The sequence below is a fragment of the Sitophilus oryzae genome, unplaced genomic scaffold (genome assembly GCF_002938485.1).
Source record: "Sitophilus oryzae breed Bouriz unplaced genomic scaffold, Soryzae_2.0 scaffold_809_pilon_pilon, whole genome shotgun sequence".
Taxonomy (NCBI): domain Eukaryota; kingdom Metazoa; phylum Arthropoda; class Insecta; order Coleoptera; family Curculionidae; genus Sitophilus; species Sitophilus oryzae.
Window position 1 is genome coordinate 558,277 of NW_022147427.1, and position 21,237 is coordinate 579,513.

At 33.2% G+C, this 21,237-nt stretch overlaps 1 protein-coding gene across 3 annotated transcripts in view; it reads right to left on the reverse strand.

Annotated features, from left to right (window-relative positions):
- The window catches only part of LOC115888931 (ankyrin repeat domain-containing protein 12), a 54,319-nt gene that overhangs the window by 4,828 nt on the left and 28,254 nt on the right, over positions 1-21,237 (reverse strand). For all 3 annotated transcript variants that reach the window (XM_030908818.1, XM_030908819.1, XM_030908820.1), the window contains 6 exons: positions 20,042-20,181; positions 19,820-19,982; positions 19,600-19,756; positions 11,107-13,196; positions 6,868-7,194; positions 4,009-4,358 (listed from right to left, as the gene is read on the reverse strand). In XM_030908818.1, the coding sequence (XP_030764678.1) occupies positions 4,009-4,358; positions 6,868-7,194; positions 11,107-13,196; positions 19,600-19,756; positions 19,820-19,982; positions 20,042-20,181 (3,227 nt within the window). The remainder of the gene's footprint in view (positions 1-4,008; positions 4,359-6,867; positions 7,195-11,106; positions 13,197-19,599; positions 19,757-19,819; positions 19,983-20,041; positions 20,182-21,237) is intronic.

The window sequence follows — 21,237 nt, forward strand, 5'->3', positions numbered from 1 at the left end:
TGATTTTATCTAGTTATCTTTTCGAAAAAAAAAGTATTTTAAAAATAAGCGGTTTGCGATCGTAATTTTACTTTACTTGAAAGGCGTACCGGCAACGCCGCAACAGCACACCGTCGCATTTCTCTCACTCCGACTTAATAAGATCCCTATGCGATTTACTTTCCACACATGTAAATACCGATCCAAAAGTAACAGTTGTCAGCACGCTATTAATATTTAATAAATAATTAATATGCCAATGACTGTGAACAAGAAGCGACGCGTGGTGTCATGCGAAGTCATGATAAAAACGCTGCTGAGACTATCAGAGGCTGATCTAATAACAGTCTAACGTTTAAACTATCAGCACTTTCAGATGGCTCCGCTCCATCGCGGTCGAGACGCTCCGCGAGTTTTTTATTACTACATAACATCATACAAGCAGTTTCACGCGGGATGAAATAACTTCAGAAATCTATTTTTTTACGAATATCGCACCATCCCACACTCGCATCCACCGCTACTGGACCGGCTGACGGTCGGTTTCGTCATATGGAATGTGAGTATAACCTACTGTCACAAATTACCTATAACAGATGCGAAAGAAAGCGACTGCATCGGAAACCGTTCGGCAAACCCGACACGCCTATTGAGTGGTGTAAATACACCAGTCGTTTAGTCCGGAAACCCATGCTGTGTCGTATTCGCCTGCTGGAGTGACATAGTGCGTGGTTATATGTTTCTTTCTAAAAACGCGTGTAGAATTTTTGTTGAACTTTTGAACTGTTATTTCTAAGTTTTGGTAATTTGTATATCAAATTTAAAATGGGATACAAATGTGTTTATTTATAAGGAAAAATAAGATATTATTTATAGTATAAAAAATTTATTTATTTAACAAAATTTAATTAACAATGTGACAAAATAGTTACCTTTCTATTGGTTCTATTTTTTCGACTTTTTAAATCTATATAAATCTTTAATTTAATAAACTTATAATACATCAAATATTTTCAATCTAATAAATCATTTAATGATGTAAATAAGGAAATTTCTCACATGGGTGGTCAAATTCAATAGTTTTCATTATATCATACAGCCTCTGAGAAATGTTTTCAACTCAAAAATGCCTTTATTTATGTTTGACTACATCATTAAAAGGGTCTTCAAATACATCAATGTGATATTTGTCTAAAATTTGCAAAGAAATCGAATCTCTGGATAACTCGATATTATTTACCCATTTAAAAGCCTTTGATCATGAAAGTGGAAAAATTTGTTCATTTTATTTACAGGCTGGAAAATTATTTATATTAAATTTTGATGAGTTTTGCACTAAAGAAAACATTCAGAGGCTGTTTGATATAATGATCTAACATACCCAAACTATACATTGATGCGGATTGTCTATGAACTCTTTCTGAAGGTGGAACTGGACTGAACGCGGAATTCGGTGTTCTTTCGCGTCTGTTATAGTTAATTTGTGCTACTGTATTAAACTCAGCCGGGATGAAAGTCCTTGAAAAAAAGGCGCTGCCTCCCGGACTATTAGCTGTAGACCCAGGGCACAGGTTTATAGATAATACTCGATGCCCAGAGAGCCACCAGTACTGAAGTTTGTATACCATCTCGTATATGGTACTAAAACTGGAGTAGCTGTAATTTAACGACATCACACGATAGGTAAATAACAGATTTTCGCACTCTACAGAAAGATAATGTCAGAAGTTAAGTACTGGTTTAAAAAAATTATAAGATTAAAGTTGATTAATCAACTTTTAAGGTATAAAATTCAGTAAGTGTATTAATAGAATATTTTGTTTTATTTATGTTGTGTTTTATTTATTCCTGTGCAATATTAAAAAAAAATATTTGTACATTAGTTATATTGATAAATATAATAATAATTGCAGGAAGTTGCTTCGAGTTTGAAAGTAAGAAATAGTTCTTTTTAATATTTTTTTGGTATGTGGTATTTTATATAAAATACGCTCTTGTTTGTTTTGTATTAACACAGACAGTAATTTAAAAAAGAATGACTCGATTAGATTTTTCAGTTGTGTACAGTTTTTTTTTAAATATTTTGAAGCAACCACTTGTCACTCAAATTTTATAATTTCATGCTATGCGTTCCAATAGTACTAACATATTTCTTTGTAAAATAAAATAAACGACTTAATTTAAAATGACAGACACATCTATAACTGTCAAGGATTTTGTCCTTGGACAGACTATATCTATAAAAAATAAATATTTCGCTATAAAATGCTCATAATTTAATGAGATACTATAATCATTAATTGATAAATATTATATATGATCTTTTTTAAAAAAATAAGTGGCTACCAAAATCTCAATCCCGCAAACCCGCGTGATTAAAGCAATCAAACCCGCGGATCCGCAAAATTGCGGGATTGTAAACAATAAATGCTCTTCTTTTCTCTCTCCGATTTTGGGATGAGGTTTGGACCAGGTTTTAGACGCATCGATTGTGATTAAGATGCTATGTGGTTTTCGAAAATATATTTAGCGAATTCTCGTATACAGAGTGTTTTATAATAGTGTACAAATTTGATCAAGAATTTTTTTTACCGAAAATTTACAATTTTTGAAAAATCGAAATTTTAACTATGTACGACTAATCTGTATTGAAATTAGAAAAAACAATTTGGTGTTTTTTTTTAATTTTTTGTTTTAAGGAAAATACGAGTTTTTTTCGAAAAATATGCATAATCACAATATGCATCTAAAACCTGGTCCAAACCACATCCCAAAATCTTTTTAGTTTAAGAGATATTCAACTTTAAATTTACCCTAAAATTTTGCTTGTCCCGATAATTATGTCCGGCAGTTTATTTGACGAAATTGTCCACAAGTACTAGTTAAACGCTTTTCTTCACTTTCACGTCACGCCAGAAAGAAATCTAATAACTAACCTGTTTGTTTCACTTATTTTTAATGGCCAAGCCGTAAGGGGAATCCCCTGGTGTCGATCCCGCAGATCCCGCACGGTAAATCCCGCGGAATCACAGAGGGATCAAGCATTTGCGGGATTGCATTCCCTAGTGGCTATATACCGAGTGCGTCTCAAAAATGGCTCACCCCTATAACTTTTTTATTTTTTTAGATAAAAAAAACGATATTTAATTTTGTTATGGTAGTATATGACATAAATTAGGATTGATTGATGTATTTAATTGTTTTCGGTCACTTCCTATTTCACCGGAAATGACTACCACTTTTGATTTTACATGGCACCCTCGGTATTTCTTTCCTTTCTTCGATAGAAAATGGGACCCTGAATAGAATGACAAATCAAATGTCAACTTTTGACATTTTCGCATATGTTTCATTTGAAATTGTAATATGCGGTTCATAACGTCAATTTTACTCGAAATACCAAGTTTGTCGTACCAAATTATTCGTAAAAAAATGCTTTTTTACAAATATGCTAATGAGCCACCCGGGTTCTATTTGAAAAAACTGATTAAAAAATGATAATGTTGATACCGATTAATGAGATCCCGATTTGGGCATATTTTAACCGGCCAGGAAAAGACATGAAAAACATTAGAGAATGAAAAAAATAAAACTCAAGTTATTTTATCTAAAAATTAGTGTTTTAACACAGCCATGGCACTCTCACTTTAAAATACATTTTTTCAAAGCGAGAATGTCAAAAGTTGACATATAATATATATGTTCTATTCAGAGTGTCATTTTCTTTCGAATAACGTAAAAAAATACCGAGGGTGCCATTTAAAAATCAAAAGTTGTAGTCATTTCCGGTGAAACAGAAAGTGACCAAAAACTGTTGAATACGTCAATCAATCCTAATTTATGTTATATACTAACATACCAAATCTCGTTTTTTTATGTAAAAAAATAAAAATGTTATAGGGGTGAGCCACTTTTCAGACGCACGCGGTATAGCAATAAACCGTTTACATATAATTTCTATATCTTGGATATCTTTGTTTTGCACACTAAGATTTATCTTATTTACCTCAAATCTAGTACAATACTTACAATATGCAGCACAAGGTATTCCAGTATAAGCATGCGTAGCATGCATGCACCTGTGAGTACTCTGAGTACACAGAAGAGGATTAACGTGCTCAGATGACGTAGGCAGTCCTTTCAAGTACTCCACATCGATTTTTTGAAGCTTGCGCAACGATTCATAAAGAAATTTCTCGAAACTCTTAAAAGTGAAATCGTCAGGAATATAACGACCCGCACCAACTGTAGAGCTACAAGACTGATTGTATTGGTCGATCGCCCTTTTAACCAACATAGTTTCGTTGTGCTGACCGGCTCTTATTTGACTTCGTTTCAGTTCTAGTAGATGTTGGAAGATCTTGCGCTCCAAGTGGTACCTTAATTATAGAATTAGAAAAAGAAAAACAGTTTTAAACAAATACCTATACTATTGAATACTATGAAAATATTAATTTTTTTCAACAAGATCTGGTATGGCAATTACTGTCCTCCATTCACGCAGTTGTGCAGCCCTGAATTGTTCAAGAACGCAATACTCTCACCCCATTCAATTTAATCATAAAGTTCCAGAACTGTTCCGCGCCATATGGAGGCATTAGGCTATCGCGCACAGATCCTTTCAGAACCGTTCTCGAGTAGCCCCAGGGCGTAAAGCCCGGAACTCGAAGTTCGCAAATGGAGGACAACAAATAGGATCACCTCGCTCTCCTTTGCTAAGTAATATTTTTATGAAAGATTTTGAAAATAATACAATTAATAGTTTTTCAAAAAATCCTGTAATATGGCTGCGTTATGTTGATGATATTTTTGCAATATGGCAACATAACGTTTCCGAAATAGACACATTTTTGTGGAATAAATTCTCGTGAACCAACCATAAAATTTACTTTAGAAGTAGAGAGAGATAATAGTTTGTCATTTCTTGATGTTTTAGTGTTAAAATTTCAAAATAAACCAATTTTAGATGTTTACAGAAAACCAAAAAATACAGAGAGATACTTAAATTTCACATCAAACCACAGTATAAGCGTACAAAAAGGTGTTATAAAAAGTTTACATGATAGGGCAAAAACAATATGCTCAGACAATAATTCACTAAACAAAGTTTTAAGACAACTATCCACCATCTTTTATTGGCAAAACATCAAACGAAATAGGCAGAATACACACATTAAATACACAAACTTACAATTCCATACATACGAGGCGTTTCGGAAAAAATAAGGATAGGAAAACAATATAGGTAACATACGAACATCCTTCAAAACAGAAAATACACTTAGATCCATTTTAACTCACAGTAAACCAATAAATACTGGACAACAAACAAAAAATGTAATATACAAAATACCATGTAAATGTGATAATTTTTTTATTGGCGAAACATCTACTCTTAAACGTTCGAATTAAAGAAGATAAAGATTATTTAAGGAAGGGCGATTTTCGCAAATCTAAGATTTGTCAGCATTCATGGGACACAGGGCACAGAGTAGATTATAACAATGCAAAAATTATTATGAATGAAGCGATAGCCTCTAAACGAAAAATAAAAGAGACTTTTTAATACATTATAATATAATAGGTCTATTAAAAATAAATGTATTGCTCAGGCATCTGTAGAGGTTAGTAATGTATGGCAATCGCTTCTTTGATTTTAATAAACATTACATAAGTAAAAATTAAAAACAAATTAAAAAATAATCATACAGAAAGTTTGGGGCTTTTTCGTTTTACCTCATGAAGTAGTTGTTATTAGGTAGTAAGTGCTAAATTTTGAAGTTTAGCTTGATAATAATTATGCCATTTTAACAGAATGTCAATGATTTTTTATAGACATATACCGGGTGCGTCTCAAAAGTGGCTCACTCCTATAACTTTTTTATTTTTTCAGATAAAAAAACGAGATTTGGTATGTTAGTATATGACATAAATTAGGATTGATTGACGTATTCAATTGTTTTTGATTTGGTACTACAACTTTTGATTTTTAAATAGCATCCTCGGTATATTTTACATTATTCGATAGAAAATGACATTCTGAATAGGATGACATATCATATGTCAACTTTTGACATTCTTGTTTAATAAAAAATCGTATTTTAAAATTCAATCTAGAGTGCTATGGCTATGTTAAAAACACTAATTCTTAATCAAGGAGCCTTGGAAAAATAGATTTGATCGCCTAATGTTTTAATGTCTTGTCCTGGCCAGTTAGAAAATGCTCAAATCGTATTTTTAATCATATCTCAATTTTTTCAAATGGAACGGGGGTGGTTCATTAGCATATTTGGAAAAATATTTTTTTTACGAATAATTTGATACCACAAACTTGGTATTTCGAGTCATATTTTTGTCAGGAACTGCGAACTACGAAGTTATAATTTCAAATAAACCATATGCGAAAATGTCAAAAATTGACATATATCTATGTCATTCTGTTCAGAGTGTTATTTTCTATCGAATAAAGTAAAAAAATACCGAGGGTGCCATTTAAAAAACAAAAGTTGTAGTAATTTCTGGTGAAACAGGAAGTGACCGAAAACAACTGAATACGTTAATCAATCCTAATTTATGTCATATACTAACACACCAAATCTGGTGAACTGAAAAAAATAAAAAACTTATAAGGGTGAGCCACTTTTGAGATGCACCCAGTATGTTGAAAAATAATAGTTGTATTTAGATATTTTAAATAACTTTTTTCTTTGTTCTTTGTGTTTTTTTTTTGCTTTTTTTTTACTGAGAAATTTGTTTATTAGTAAATCACTGATGCTGACAAGTTGGATTAACGCAGCAGTATTTACAAAAAAAAAACTATTTTATTTTGTAGATTTTCTTACGGTGGCGAAATACCCATAGGACTTTGTTTAAAAAATATATCTATACCTTCTGATATTGTTTTGTATGCTTCTCGTCACTGAGGTCATGTTCACACCTCTATTCGACATATTCCTCCATTTCGGAATTCTGCTACTTCGAGGACTCGGTTCAAATCCGGAATCTATCAAATTGCTGCTCTCGTAGTCGCTTCCTGCGCTTTTGGACTCTCTGCGTCGCGGTCTAGGCCGTTTTTTCACTTTTTTCCTCTTTGTAGGACTTGATCGAGGGTCTTCTTCTAAATCTGACATGCTGTCTCTCTCATTATCGCTGTAAACCGATGGGAGAATGGGAGCTGACAAATTGGAGTCAGGTCTGAAAGGCTCTCGCAGAAATCTAGAATAAGAACAAACAAGATAAGTATGGTATAAAATCCCGTGAGTTTTTTAGGGGACCTTTTCTTATGATTCTAAGGTATTAACGTTGAAACTATGCGTGGAAGTCACTTCGAGAATTTTGGCATTTGGTCGCTACATTAAATTATACCAGCAGAAAAAAATAAAGGTTTAAATAAGATGTTTCCTCTTGGAAGCGGTAAGTAGCTAAACGACCAGTGAGGCCTCTACGGATAGAGCTAGTGGAGGGCTTCTAAGAGATGTTTCCATCTGATCCTATTTTGAGTTGTCTGTTTGATCTCTCCCCATGTTTTCCCGACCTCTTGGGCTTCAGAGGTTACTGTTCTTCTCCAGGTATTCCTTGGTCTTCCCCTGGCACGTCTTCACTGTGGATTCCATTCAAGTGCCTGTCTAGCGATATCTCTGTGGGGTCTGCGCAAAATGTGCCCAATCCAGCCCCACTTTCTTTTCTTAATTTCGATATCTATTCGATTTTGTGATGCTCTTCTCCACAGTTCTTCGTTGTTAGTTTGATTGGGCCAGAAAATTCTCAATATTCTTCGAAGACACTTGTTAACAAACACCTGTAGTCGATCCATGAGACCACGCGTAACCTTCCATGTTTCGCATCCATAAAGCAAAATAGATTTGAAACTACTATTGAAGAGCTGGATTTTAGTTTTTTGCTATATATAGAGGAGTTCCACACAGGTGTAAGCATGCCAAAAGCTCTTTGTGCCTTGAAAATCCTTTCCTCTATATCTTTCTCTTTGCCCCCATCGCTGTGAACCATACTTCCCAGGTACTGAAATTCATCAACTCTTTCGATGGCTCGGTTGGAGAGGTATAGATCTTGGTTGTTGGGAGTATTTGATCTCATTTCTTTGGTTTTCGCCACGTTGATTTGAAGACCGACATTATTAGCTTCCACTTGGAGTCTAAGAAGTTTTTGAGACATATCCGAATGTGAATGGGAAAAGATGCATAGATCGTCTGCGTAATCCAGGTCTTCTAGCCTGCTTCTTCTATTTTCTGGATATACCCCTTTAAAAAAAGTATTTATTAGTTTTTCCACTTTGTCACCTGGTATGAAGACATTAATATAAGAATTATAAATATAATTTAGCCCCCAAATTATATTTATAAGTTATTAATATTATTTTTCTAGGTTATGTTGTATTTTAAGAAAATTGCCGAACATGAAAATAGTGGTTTTTATTTTTTTATTCTCACCCTGTATGTACTTTTTTAACAAACTGTGTATACTAAAAAAATTTAACTAACCAATCTACATCGATCCACGCCCAAAAATCTTTTCAAATCGGAATAATTGAGGAAAGCTCGATTTTGGGATGGAAATTTATTTGGAAATTTTGCTTTATTCAACTTTTTTTGGCGTATCTACCAAACACTTCAATTCTAAGAAACTATTTATGCACCATCGCGTCGGATAGTCAACTAACTTATATTTTCATAAGGACTGATAGAAAACGATTTAATGTTGAAATTTTGCCAAAGTCAAAAAACGCAAATATCTCGGAAACGGTAAGTAGCTAAACGACGAGTGAGGCATCTACGGATAGAGCTAGTGGCATTAGCGTCGTAATTACAAATTCATCCTGGGAGGCCTGGAGTTGAGCCCCTGGGAGGCCTAGGTCTTTTGTTCTTTAAAAAATGAAGAATAATATTAAAAAACACATTTTTTGAATAAAACGTTTACATGAATTTCATTATCAATACATTTCATAGACTTGGTTATCAAACCATGTTCCTGTAGATTAATTAAACACCTACAAATTATCTAAAAAATAACAATTAACGCATTTTTTGAACACAACAAAATAATTTTAACTAAACAAAACTAGAAAACGTAATTTTACCAAACAATTGAAAACTACATTTTACATCACAAGCAAATAAAAATTAATACGTAGCCAAGAGTGGTGATTCAAGATTTCTCTGGGGGTGCACAGCTGTCGTACCCGGGGGTACCGGCCCCCCCCCAGGTACCACTGTAGTTCCGCCAATGGCTAGTGGATCCCTATAATCACTTTATTTAAACGGTGTCTTGAAAATTTCGAAAAATTTTCCTGACCAAAATCGAGCTTATTTCACTTATTTGGATTTGAAAGATTTTTGGTCTTGGATCAAACAAACAAACAACGCTTTATTGTGCAAAAAGCCAAAACAGCTTCATCGACAAAGCACTCACAAAACAAACAAAAGCACAAAAAAAATAAACAAACAACAAAAAATACACAGTACAAATCAAACAATTCAAAAAAATTTAAGTCATTAAAATTACAAAATGAACATACATGGACAATTGCAGAATAGTAAGCAGTAAATAGATATAATTTTAAGAGTTATAAAATATTAAATACTTGACCCTTGACCAGTGTGTCAGATGATCAAAATTTTAAAATTCAAAATTGTTCATAATTAAACATCAACAAAAAAGTCGTTTACCGCATATAGGGCTCTCTCAAGTAAGTATGATTTTAGAGCATTGCGAAATGCGGGAAAGAATGAAAGCGACTTGATATTCAAAGGCAGATGATTGTACATTTTTTCGGCATTGTACAGTATTGAACCTTTAACTAGTTCTGAACTCGGGGTTGGCAGATAAAGATCGTGCTCCGCATTCCTAAGTGGATAGTTATGAGATGGCCTTTCGGGAATAGCAAATATGTGCTTGCGGATTAAGCAAACGGATTCAAAAATCAATAAAGAAGGAATAGTCAGTATTTTGAAATTTTTAAAGAAATTCTGACAGTGAGTTCTACTGTTCAGTCCCAATAAATATCGAACTGCTCTCTTTTGAAGTCTGAAAATACGATCAAATTTTGTTGCGCAGCAAGTGCCCCAGAATGGAAGGGCATAACGAAAATGTGACTCAAAAAATGCATAATAGGCTATTCTAGAGGTTGATAAGTTAAGTTCCTTAGAAACTGATCTAAGCGCAAAACCAAGCAGCGTTTGGTTTGTCTACAACAAGTCCTAAGAATTTCACAGAGTCCACGACGTCAATAGTGGTGTTATTAAGTACAAAAGGTTGTATAGTACTTTTATAGACAAAACTTTAGTTTTTGATAGGTTGAGGCATAGGAGATTAGAATCGCACCAAGATTTAATGGTGTAGTATCATATAGTGCCGTAACATCTGGGCCGCACCAAGTGAAACTAGTATCGTCCGCAAAGAGGCAGATTTTACCGCTAATGTCTAGATTTGCAATGTCGTTGATAAACACCAGAAACAAAATAGGGCCAAGTACTGGACCCTGAGGGACACCACATTTTATAGGCCTACAAGAAGACATAGACGTATCAATCCTCACAAGCTGCCTTCTGTTGCCAAGATATGACTTAAGCCATTCGAGCGGCACTCCCCTGCCGATGCAGATTGATTAGTTAAATTTTTAGTATACATAGCTTGTCAAAAAAAGTACATACAGGGTGAGAATAAAAACGATTTTTCCATTTTTTTTTAAATACAAAATAACTTAAAAAGGGGATTAAATTGCATTTAGAATTTTTACCAAAAGTCTACTAACCGTACCAGGTGAGAAAAGGGGAAAAAGTTAATAAATAAAAAATTCGATTTTTTTTCACAGCAAAATTTAAAATTTAAATTTTTTTTCTAGAAAATCGAATTATTTTTATTTATATTTTTATTTACACCTTTATTTTTTGCTGGTATAATTTAATGTAGTAACCAAATGCCAAAATTTTCGAAGCGACTGCAACGCTTAATTTCAACATTAACACCTTAAAAATTATTTTAGAATCATAAAAAAAGGCTCCATTTCTAAAAACACAGGGATTTTGGTAGCTCGACCGGACTCTAAACAGTCTTTATTAGAAAATCATGTACTATCTTTTAACTATATACTACACTCATACTCGTACTTACCGTTCTCTACAACTATCATGAATATTAGGTAACGATGGTACCTTAGTATCCATACTGGATTGTATCCTTCTGTCATCGCCCAACCTATCCAAATGTCTTTCACTTTTTGAAAGAGGCATTTGGAATGTGGGCGTAGGAATTTTGCTTATCTTAACCCTTCTCTCTTCTCTAAGTTGTTTTTTCGATTTGGTTTCTTCAGATTTAGACCTAGGTTTGTTCTCCTCTTGGCCTTTTCTAGATTTCAATTTGGCTTGTTTTTCAAGTTCTCGAGCTTCCTTGTCGGACAGAACCTTAAAACTTTTGTGCGTTTTGTTTGGCTGTTCCAAAGAGTCACTGGGGAATTCGGAGGAACTAGAATAATATTCTTCATCAGCGCGTTTAGTTTTCATTTCAGAAATTTTAACATCTTCACGAATTTTCTTAAAACTTTTTGTTTTTTTCTGTTTTGCTTCCGGTTTCGGTATTGCTGTTTGAGTATTTTCATCTTCTTTTAAGATTTTCTTCTTGTCTCTAAGTTTACGTTCTACTTTGCTTACCGGCGTTTTCTTATCTTTTACAGTAACTTCTTCATCTAATGATTCGTTAAACTCTTCAGCACTTGTAGGCTGTCTTTTTAATTTCGTTCTTTGATTTAATTTTGTTTTATGCTGCTGTTTCAATTCTTCATTTATCTTGTTTTTTTCTTCCATAACTGTCGTTTCTATATCTTCATCTACGTCTTTTTTATCTCCTGTTGTCAATATTGTTTGAGCTATTTCATTTATCTGTTCAGCACTTGCCTCTATAAGTTTTGATGTTTCTAATTCAGTAACCAACGTCTTATCTTTGCTTCCTTGAGTCAGATTATCTAAATTTTCTTTTTTTTCTTCAAGTTTCTGCTCAGATAACATAGAAACTTCTTCTTTAGGTGACATTTTTTCACTAAGTTCATTCATTTCTTTATCAACAATTTCAATAACTTTTCTTTTAACCGTTTCTTCTGGCTGTACTGTTTTTTCTGCTTTTGTAGTATCTCTATCTTTTTCTTCAGATGTATCTTTAATATATTCACTTGTGCTTTTTTCAGTTTCTTTACTTGTCACCACTTGCTCAACTTTAGCTTCATCTTCATAATCTTTTGGCATGGGATGGACACTTGCCTCGACAACCAATTCGTGCGGTTCTTCAATTTCCTCACTGGTATTTGATATCTCAGGTAACTCCAACATGCGTTCACGAGTTGTTTCTCTAACTTCTGCTTTTAATTTATATGTATCTATAACAGTATCCATCGTATCATCTGATGTACCAGTACTTTGCCCCAATACAGATCCTGATTTCGTTAATTCTGGTGAGTCAATAATTATTTGTTTAGTATCTTTTGTATCCAACGCATTTGCACTTTCTGTAGCTGATTTCTCTCTGGACAGTTTACTAAATTTTGCACTTCTAGGTCTCCTTTCCTTATCACTAGCTTGTTTTTCGTTGCTTGGGAAAGATATGTTTTCTTGAATTTGAACTTTTCTGGGAGATAGCTGATCACTATCCGTCTCTACCGTAATCTCTTTTTTATGATGTATATTAATTTCAGTTTTTCCATTAATTATGATCTCGTTACTGTAATCTATTCTACTTGAGCTTGATTTCCTTGGCGATTCCTTTGGTATGGCGCTAGCAGAGGTGTTGGTAGCTGCAACTTTCGTGCTTCTTTTAAACCCGTTTGCTTTGAAGCTATCTTTTCTTTCAGCTCTTTTTTTAGGTAGGTCACTATCGCTACCTGAAATAAGTTCCGTTTTCTTTCTACTTCTGTAACTGGACTTCTTTCTGTGTATTTTTCGAGCACTTGTTTTACTGTCCTTTTTGTCATCTTCGCTGTTTGAACTGGTATCGCCCCAAAATGTCACATCGTCCCGAATTTGGAGATTGACCGAACTGCTAACTTGGGTTTCATTTTGAGTGCTCACACGACTCGCAGGTACACCTCCGTGGAGTTGAAGGTACTTGGCGGTTGAACGAAATCCTCGTTGAAGAGCGCAGTCCAATGGAGTCATAAAAATGTTCTTTGATGTTCTGAGGACAGGGTTAATCAAAGCACCAGAATCCAGAAGGATCTGAAAAGAAAAATGAGTTAATTGATTAGAATTATTTAATATTTATATTGTATAAATGGCATTTGGGTCCCAATCCTTAAGTTTTCTTCAAGTTTTTCACTGTTAATTATATATGCAAAAAAATACAACTTAGAAATTTTTCGCCAAATTTAAAGTGTTATATTTTTGTAATTTTTAGCCCTATTTTCATGAATTTTTAAGCAAGTTGTATATAATTATATCAACTTTAAAATTCGTAAACTCAGTTTTTTATAAGTCTTCTTTAGTATTTAGCATTATTATATTACAGAGTTAATCGAGGAGTTGTTTTTTACCTTAATTTTAAAACACCCTGTGCAATAATTTCGTGAGTAAATTTTCCAAAAATATAATTTTACTGTCAGAACCATGTCTCCTAAGCATTTTATTTTTTGGATCATGTCAATACATGCTTTGGTTAATTTTTAAGAGCCAAATGAACTTTTGCCACCAACAATTTGCAATTTTTTCAATTATCATTTCTTTTGGAAGTTATATTTCAGTGTGACAAGCCGGCGTTAGGGTAAAAAACAATCCCTGTTATTAATTAACCCTGTTTAATATGCCAAATACTAAAGTTTATAAAAAGCTGAGTTTACGAATATGGACAGCAATACATTTATTTTTATTAGATTGAAATAAAAAAGCCTCTTTTATTTTTCTTTTATTTTTATTTTTATTTTTCTTGGGACACAGGCTACAGAATAAATTTTAATAACGCCAAAATTATAATGAAAGAAGCGATAGCCTCTAAAAGAAAAATAAAAGAGGCTTTTTTTAATTCAATCTAATAAAAATAAATGTATTGCTCATGCATCTGTAGATGTTAGTAATGTATGGCAATCGCTTCTTTGATTTTAAAGAACAATAGATACAACAAAATAAATATACAACAAAATAAATAAACATAACATACGTAAAATTTAAAAATAATCATACAGAAAGTTTGGGGCTTTTTGGTATTACCTTATTAAGTAATTGTTATCAGGTAGTAATTGTTAATTTTGAAGTTTAAATATCAAGTTAAAAATGTCATTTTAACAGAACGTCAACGGTTTCTTGTAGACGTATCTGTTTTAAAAAAATAAAGTGTTCTTGAATAGTTGAATTTAAATATTTTAAATAGTTTTTTTCTTTATTCTTTGTATTTTTTTTGCTTCCGACGACGGAAAGACATAACTTTCCGAAACGTTAAGCATTTTTTTGCTTTGTTAGGCAAATTTGTATTACCGTAAACATAACTTCTGACAAACAGCATCCGTTTAGGTTTAACGCAGAAGTGTATACAAAAAATAATTATTTTATTTTGTAGATTTTCTTGCAGTGTAGTGGCGAAATACCCATACAGGTTTTTTTTGGAAAAAAGTAAAATGTTCATGTCAGATAATCAAAATAAAATCATTCTTACTTTAGTAAAATGTAATTATCGTTCTTTGCTAACTATATAACTCTAATTGGGATTATATTTTTGATCAATTGAAAGTAGCTTTACTTTTCATTTTTTTTTCGGTCTTATTTCTTCTTCCTTTTTTCTTATTTTTATATAAATGTTTATTGTATCTATCAAATGTACCAAACATGTATTTATTAATCAAAAATACCTAGTACCTAGACCTGCCAAAAAATCGCGATCTGAAAAGTAACGTAATGACTGTAACGGGAGCAACACCAATAGCGATCGACCAAAGCGCGACAGATGAAAACTCGGCCCTAGGAGCGCTCCAGCAGTCGCGCTACAACTGAAGCGAAACACGTTGCGATCTAGGTCGTTACCAGTTACATCTTAGTCCAGTCATCTTAGTAGAAATAGAGTAGAAGTCTCGGATTTCAAGGTAACCGGCTGTAAACTCGTATAAACATTTATTTCAATATCCTAAAACATGCCTCAAAACCTACATATGATAGCGTGTGCGCGACTTGTAGATAACTGAGTTCAAAGGCAAAAATATCGATTTTTTGCGCATTTTTTGCAAATATCTTGTTCCCTTTCACATTTACGCTATTTGTATTTATTATAAATATTGTAGAGGATAAAATTATCTACAACTTTTGTTTCAAAAATTTTTGGTTTGGTTTGGTTGCGGTATCATTCAACTTCAACCTGTAGTCTCGGTCAAAAACACGCCGTATAAAGTCCGTTAATTATTGAAAAATATATAATTATAAATAATTTACATTTTTTCATAAAAGATCATATTGAATATAATAATTTTTTTCATAAATTAAGTATATCTTCATTTAAAAACACTTACCTCTTTGTAGAATTAGAAAATTATTAACAGAAATAGTTTAATTACATTTTAATTATAGTTAGATTTACACTAATTACATTTTAAGTAAATAAAAAGACAAGAAATACATTTTTAATTTATATGTCTATTAAAAAATACGATTTCATACATATTTCTCATGGTTAAAATTAAAAAAATAATAATAAAAATAAAAAGAACTCCCCATGTTCTTATTTTTAGTTTTCTTCTTCTTCATCATCATCGTCGTCTGGTCATTGTGGAATTTCAAATTCTTCTTCATTTTCATCTTCAACGACATTCGTCTCCAAGTCTTCTAGGATTTCGGGGTCCAATGTACCATCTTCATTGACGTCACTCTGATAGGGTGAAGCATTGAGACAAGCTCGCCCATTACACTGGCCACAAGCTAAAGAGCACGGCAACCCTGATTTCCTGCATCCACATCGCAAACCATAACCATTCTTGCAGTTGCAGAATATTGTGTTCAGCAAATTTTTTTCAGCAAAATTATTATATTCAATATGATCTTTTATGAAAAAATGTAAATTATTTGTAATTATATATGTTTCAATAATTAACGGACTTTATACGGCGTGTTTTTGACCGAGACTACAGGTTGAACTTGAATGATACCGTACATAATGAAAGACTGCGGGCTCACCGCCCTCTATCTCAAAAACGGTTTGAGGTACAAAAAAATTTTTGAAACAAGAGTTGTAGAGAATTTTATCCTCTATAATATTTATAATAAATACAAATAGCGTAAATGTGAAAGGGAACGAGATATTTGCAAAAAATGCGCAAAAAAATCAATTTTTTTACCTTTGACCTCAGTTATCTACAAGGACTACAAGTCGCGCACACGCTCTCATATGTAGTTTTTGAGACACGTTTTATGATGTTAAAATAAAGGTTTATACGAGTTTACAGCGGGTTATCTCGAATTCCGAGGTGACCCCCTAAGATGACTGGACTATCTCTTCACGACAATATAAACCGCGACTCTAGGAGCGCGACGGCTGGAGCGAAACACGTTGCGGTCAAAATCGCGTATCGCTACGTAGTTACCAGTTAGTACTGTTCGCGACCCTAGGAGCGCAACGACTGGATCGAAACACGTCTCTATGCGATTACTGCGGTTCGAGCCAACTCCAAGAGCTTTTATAAATAATTTATTTGCAAACTAGAAATAATTTATAAATTCGTCGTTCTTCAGTAACAGGTTCCTGATACGTTATGGAGCGCGACACGACGCGACGTTACAAAAAAATACCGGTCCAAAATCGCATTACTGAAATACCGACACATCACTAATACCATCATATCACCAATATCTAATATATTGTTAATCATACAACTGTAATCTAATATATTGTAAGAACACAATTATTCAGGTACTTAAATCTAATGACTAATTTTTATGTAACATACTTGTAATTTAACATTCAAATGGCGTGATTCTCTAGCACGATATTTACGCTTTTTACGATACATAGCGACTAATCGAAATCTGAAAACGGTATGAAAGAAAAAAATTAAAGTTGTTTTGCTAAATGTTGATGTAGTGAGATTGCGTGCGCAACGATTTCTACAGAATTAAACCCCTTAACCTTATTAAATATGCTCCCTCCGATTTTTTGCTCCTCGACCTTCGCACTATTCTCCAATCATTACGCTCGCAAATTTTTATAGCTAACGCTCAAGTATATTTATACTGATCACGTAAGTCTCAACCTTGGCCGTCCACAACCGACCAAATCATGATAGGCATCTCTTCATTAATATTAAGACTATTTATTAAAGGTCAAGGCGTCGTTATATCATCGCTGTGTAAAAATAAAAATGGACAATGAAAAAATTTAAGAAAACTCCGGTAATTTTCAACAGTAATAATAATTTTTTAACAAAGGAATTATTCAAATTTGAGCGCGCTACGATAAAGTATAATAGGTTTTTATTTTTAGATTTGTACGGTTTACTTTATGAATATAACTGAGCCAAGTTACTCTAAATCAATAGATTAATCTAAATGTGAAATTTAAAGCCCTTTTCCGGTAGTTTTTACAATAAAGTTTATTTTCAGAGTCCTGTTGTTTTAAATTTTAATTTCTATGGTAGTGATTAGAGATGAGCAAAATATCGTAAGCTGCGATTCAATCGCAGCGATTCCAAAATCGCAATAGCAACCTACGATTGGCTCTCATAGGAAACTGCGATTGCGATTTCTTCTTATTGCGACTTTTAATTTATGTAACCAGTATTACAATAGCTGCGATTTGCGATATTCTTGCGAATGTAATTTTGTGGTCCCTTGAAGCATTTTATAGTTTAACTACGATAGAATTTTCTCTCTGATATTATTTATTTATAAAGAAGGTATTATTATTATACCGGGTGTTTTTCAAGAGTGGATCACCTCTATAACTTTTTTATTTTTTCTGATAAAAAAATGAGATTTGATTTGTTAGTATATAACATAAATTAGGAATGATTGACGTATTCAATTGTTTTTGACCACTTCCTGTTTCACCGGAAATGGCTACAACTTTTGATTTTTAAATGCCATCCTAGGTATTTTTTTAATTTATTCAATAGAAAATGACACTCTGAATAAAATGGCATATTATATGGCAACTTTTGATATTTTTACCTAAAAAATCGTATTTTAAATTTCAATCTAAAAGATCTCTTTCTAAATCGAAAATCTTTTAATCTAAAAAGATTCTCTTAGAATGTCTTGGCTGTGTTTAAAACACAAATTTTTAATCAAGATGCCTTGGAAAAATAAATTTGATCGTCTATTGTTTTTCGTGTCTTGTCATGGCCAGTTAAAAGATGCCGATATCGTATTTTTAATCATATCTCAATTTTTACAAATGGAACGAGGGTGGCTCATTGGCATATTTAGAAAACATATTTTTTACGATAATTTGGTACAACACACTTGAATGAATTTCCCAGTGTCGCTAAGGGGCTTCCCCACAGCTTCACAGGTGGTGTTTTTAGTACTAGACCTCATAGTGTTCCCACGAGTCGCTAGGGATAGTCGGTCCATTTCTACAGAGCCCCGCATGTAGAAGTAAAGGGTAAATACAATGGGGTGCCCCCTGATGCGCCAAGGTTGAGGCCAGTAATGGCTAGTCGTCTATCTAGCCACGTATCCCTTTGACATGGTCCCGCCATCGTAGGATTTAGGTTTTTGGTGAGGTTACATTACACGCTCTACCCGCGAGACATGACCACAGTCAGTAGTGGGTGCCTGGTATGAAGGATAGGGGTAGCCCCGTCCGGCATCGTTATAATATGTCTTGGTGCAATTCCCTGGCCACGACACTACAGCCAAGAACAAGACGATGAGTGAGATTTTTGTTAGACCAAGCCAAGCGCTAGGGGAATTCCCCCCAGCACCTGACCAGGAGCTTCCCCACCAACGACAAGGTCTTGCATCTCCTAGGGGAAAGTACTACTTCATACATACTTGGTATTTCGAGTCAAATTGTCGCTATGAACCGCATGTTACAATTTCCAATTAAACCATATTATGCGAAAAGTTGATATATGATATTATGTCATTCTATTCAGAGTGTCTTTTTCTATCGAATAAAGTAATAAAAATACCTCGAAAAATACCGAGTGTTTTTAAAAAAGCAAAAGTTGTAGTTATTTATGATGAGACAGGACAAATCAATTGAATACATCAATCAATCCTGATTTATGTCATATACTAAGGTACCAAATCATTTTTTTTAAGTGAAACAAATTAAAAAGTTATAGAGGTAAGCCATCTTAAAAAGATAATTCTTTTAGATTTTTTAAGAATTAGATAAAGAATTAGATAATTGAGAAACGTAGAAAATTAGGTATGTGTGGTTGCAGCAGTTATAAAGTTTTAATTCCTATAATGTGTTGCAGATGTTATAAAAACTGAAAAACTAAATGATTGATTATTATTAACTCAAGCTGTTAAGCTATAGATACATACACGGACAATTATATACCTAGTACAACATTTAAATATTAAAATCGCAATCGCAAATTCAAGTTTGGATAATCGCAGTTTTGCTCATCTCTAGTAGTGATATTTATTTTTTTTTTACTTTGAGACACGTACTGTTATGTAGAATTTTACTTGCCTTGCACATATCAACGTTATCGTTTAAAGCAGCCATATGAAGAGGCGTTCTTCCATCATTGTTTCTTCCATTAACTTGGCTGGGTCTCATACCCAGTAACCACATAACCAACTCCCGTCTACCAGAAGCAGCAGCTTCATGTAAAGGTATATCGCCACTAAAATATAACAATAATTACTTATTTCCATCTCTTGGAAAGAAACAAATTTTTAAAACTCACCGTGCATTTCTGAGCCATAAGTTTGCACCACGAGCCCCAATAAGTTTTACAGTTTCGAACTGCCCTTTTGCGCAGCCGCAATGCGCAGGACTTCGACCTTTCCTATCCTGCCTGTTGGGATCAGCGCCATGAGCAAGTAAAAGAGCTGTTGCATCTGCATGGCCTGAATAACACGATTTCGACTTATTATAATTATTTTACTTGTGCATAAACTAAAATTACCTAATGTAACTGCGTAATGTAGTGCTGTGCAGCCATTACTGTCAATTACGTCAGGGGAAGCACCACATAAGGTTAAAAGAGTGTCGATACAATCAGTGTGTCCCCTGGATGCTGCGCAGTGTAGGGCAGTGAGTCCGTCTCTATTAAAATTAGTTTTGGTGACTTAATACGTAAAAGTTTTATTTTTATTTCCATTTTTTCCAAATAATTTCTGAAGTAACGTCAATATTTGTATGAAAATTGGTGTCTGAAAAACTTGATTTTAATATTAATATGTCTCCTACTTGTATAGGGCGCCACCTACATATTTTTGACTGGTTTGAAAAGTAATAACTTTTAGTCCGTACCTGTATAAAATTACTGAGTAAAAAAATATACACTCACGAAGTTTTTTACGTAAAAAATGTCTCTTGGTAAAAATCACTTCGAGTAATGGTTCTGGAGATATTTGGAATCGAAATTATTATCAATACCTGTCATCATTGACATAAATTAAACATGTTGACTAAATAGTTATTGACTGAAATCATAAATTTGAAATGATTTTGTATCAAAAGGTCAACAGAAACTGTTTTATCATATTTTTTTCGAAGATAAATTTAGGATTAATTTAAAAAATAAAAATTTCCGAAATTTATCATTTCAGTAAAAAAACTATCTACTCAACATGTATTACAATAATGACATGTATTGACTATTTCCATTTTAAATATCTTGAAAACGGTTGCTCGTAGCGATTCTTACCGCGAGACAATTTTTACGTAAAAAATCACGGAAATGTATATTTTTTCATTCAGTAGTTTTATACAGGTAGGGACGAATAGTTATTACTCTTCAAAACAGTTAAAAACATGTAGATGGCGTACCCTACAAATAGGAGCCATATTGACATCAAAATCAAATTTCTAATGTCAACAAACTGCCAGCCACCAATTTTCATCCAAATATTGACGTTACTTCAGAAATTAATTGGAAAAACTCGAAATAAAAATAAAACTTCTACACCCTGTATCTCCGAAACTAAGCAATGTAGAACATACATTTATTCGATAATTTTTACCTATTTTTATCTGTAGAATATGGTTCCGAAGTTTCCGGAATACAGTTCGGACCACCCTGTATAGAGAAACCTAATAGAAAATGTGTCCAAGAAAATCTGACTTGATAATAATTTCTATATTCTAGACATTTTTTGT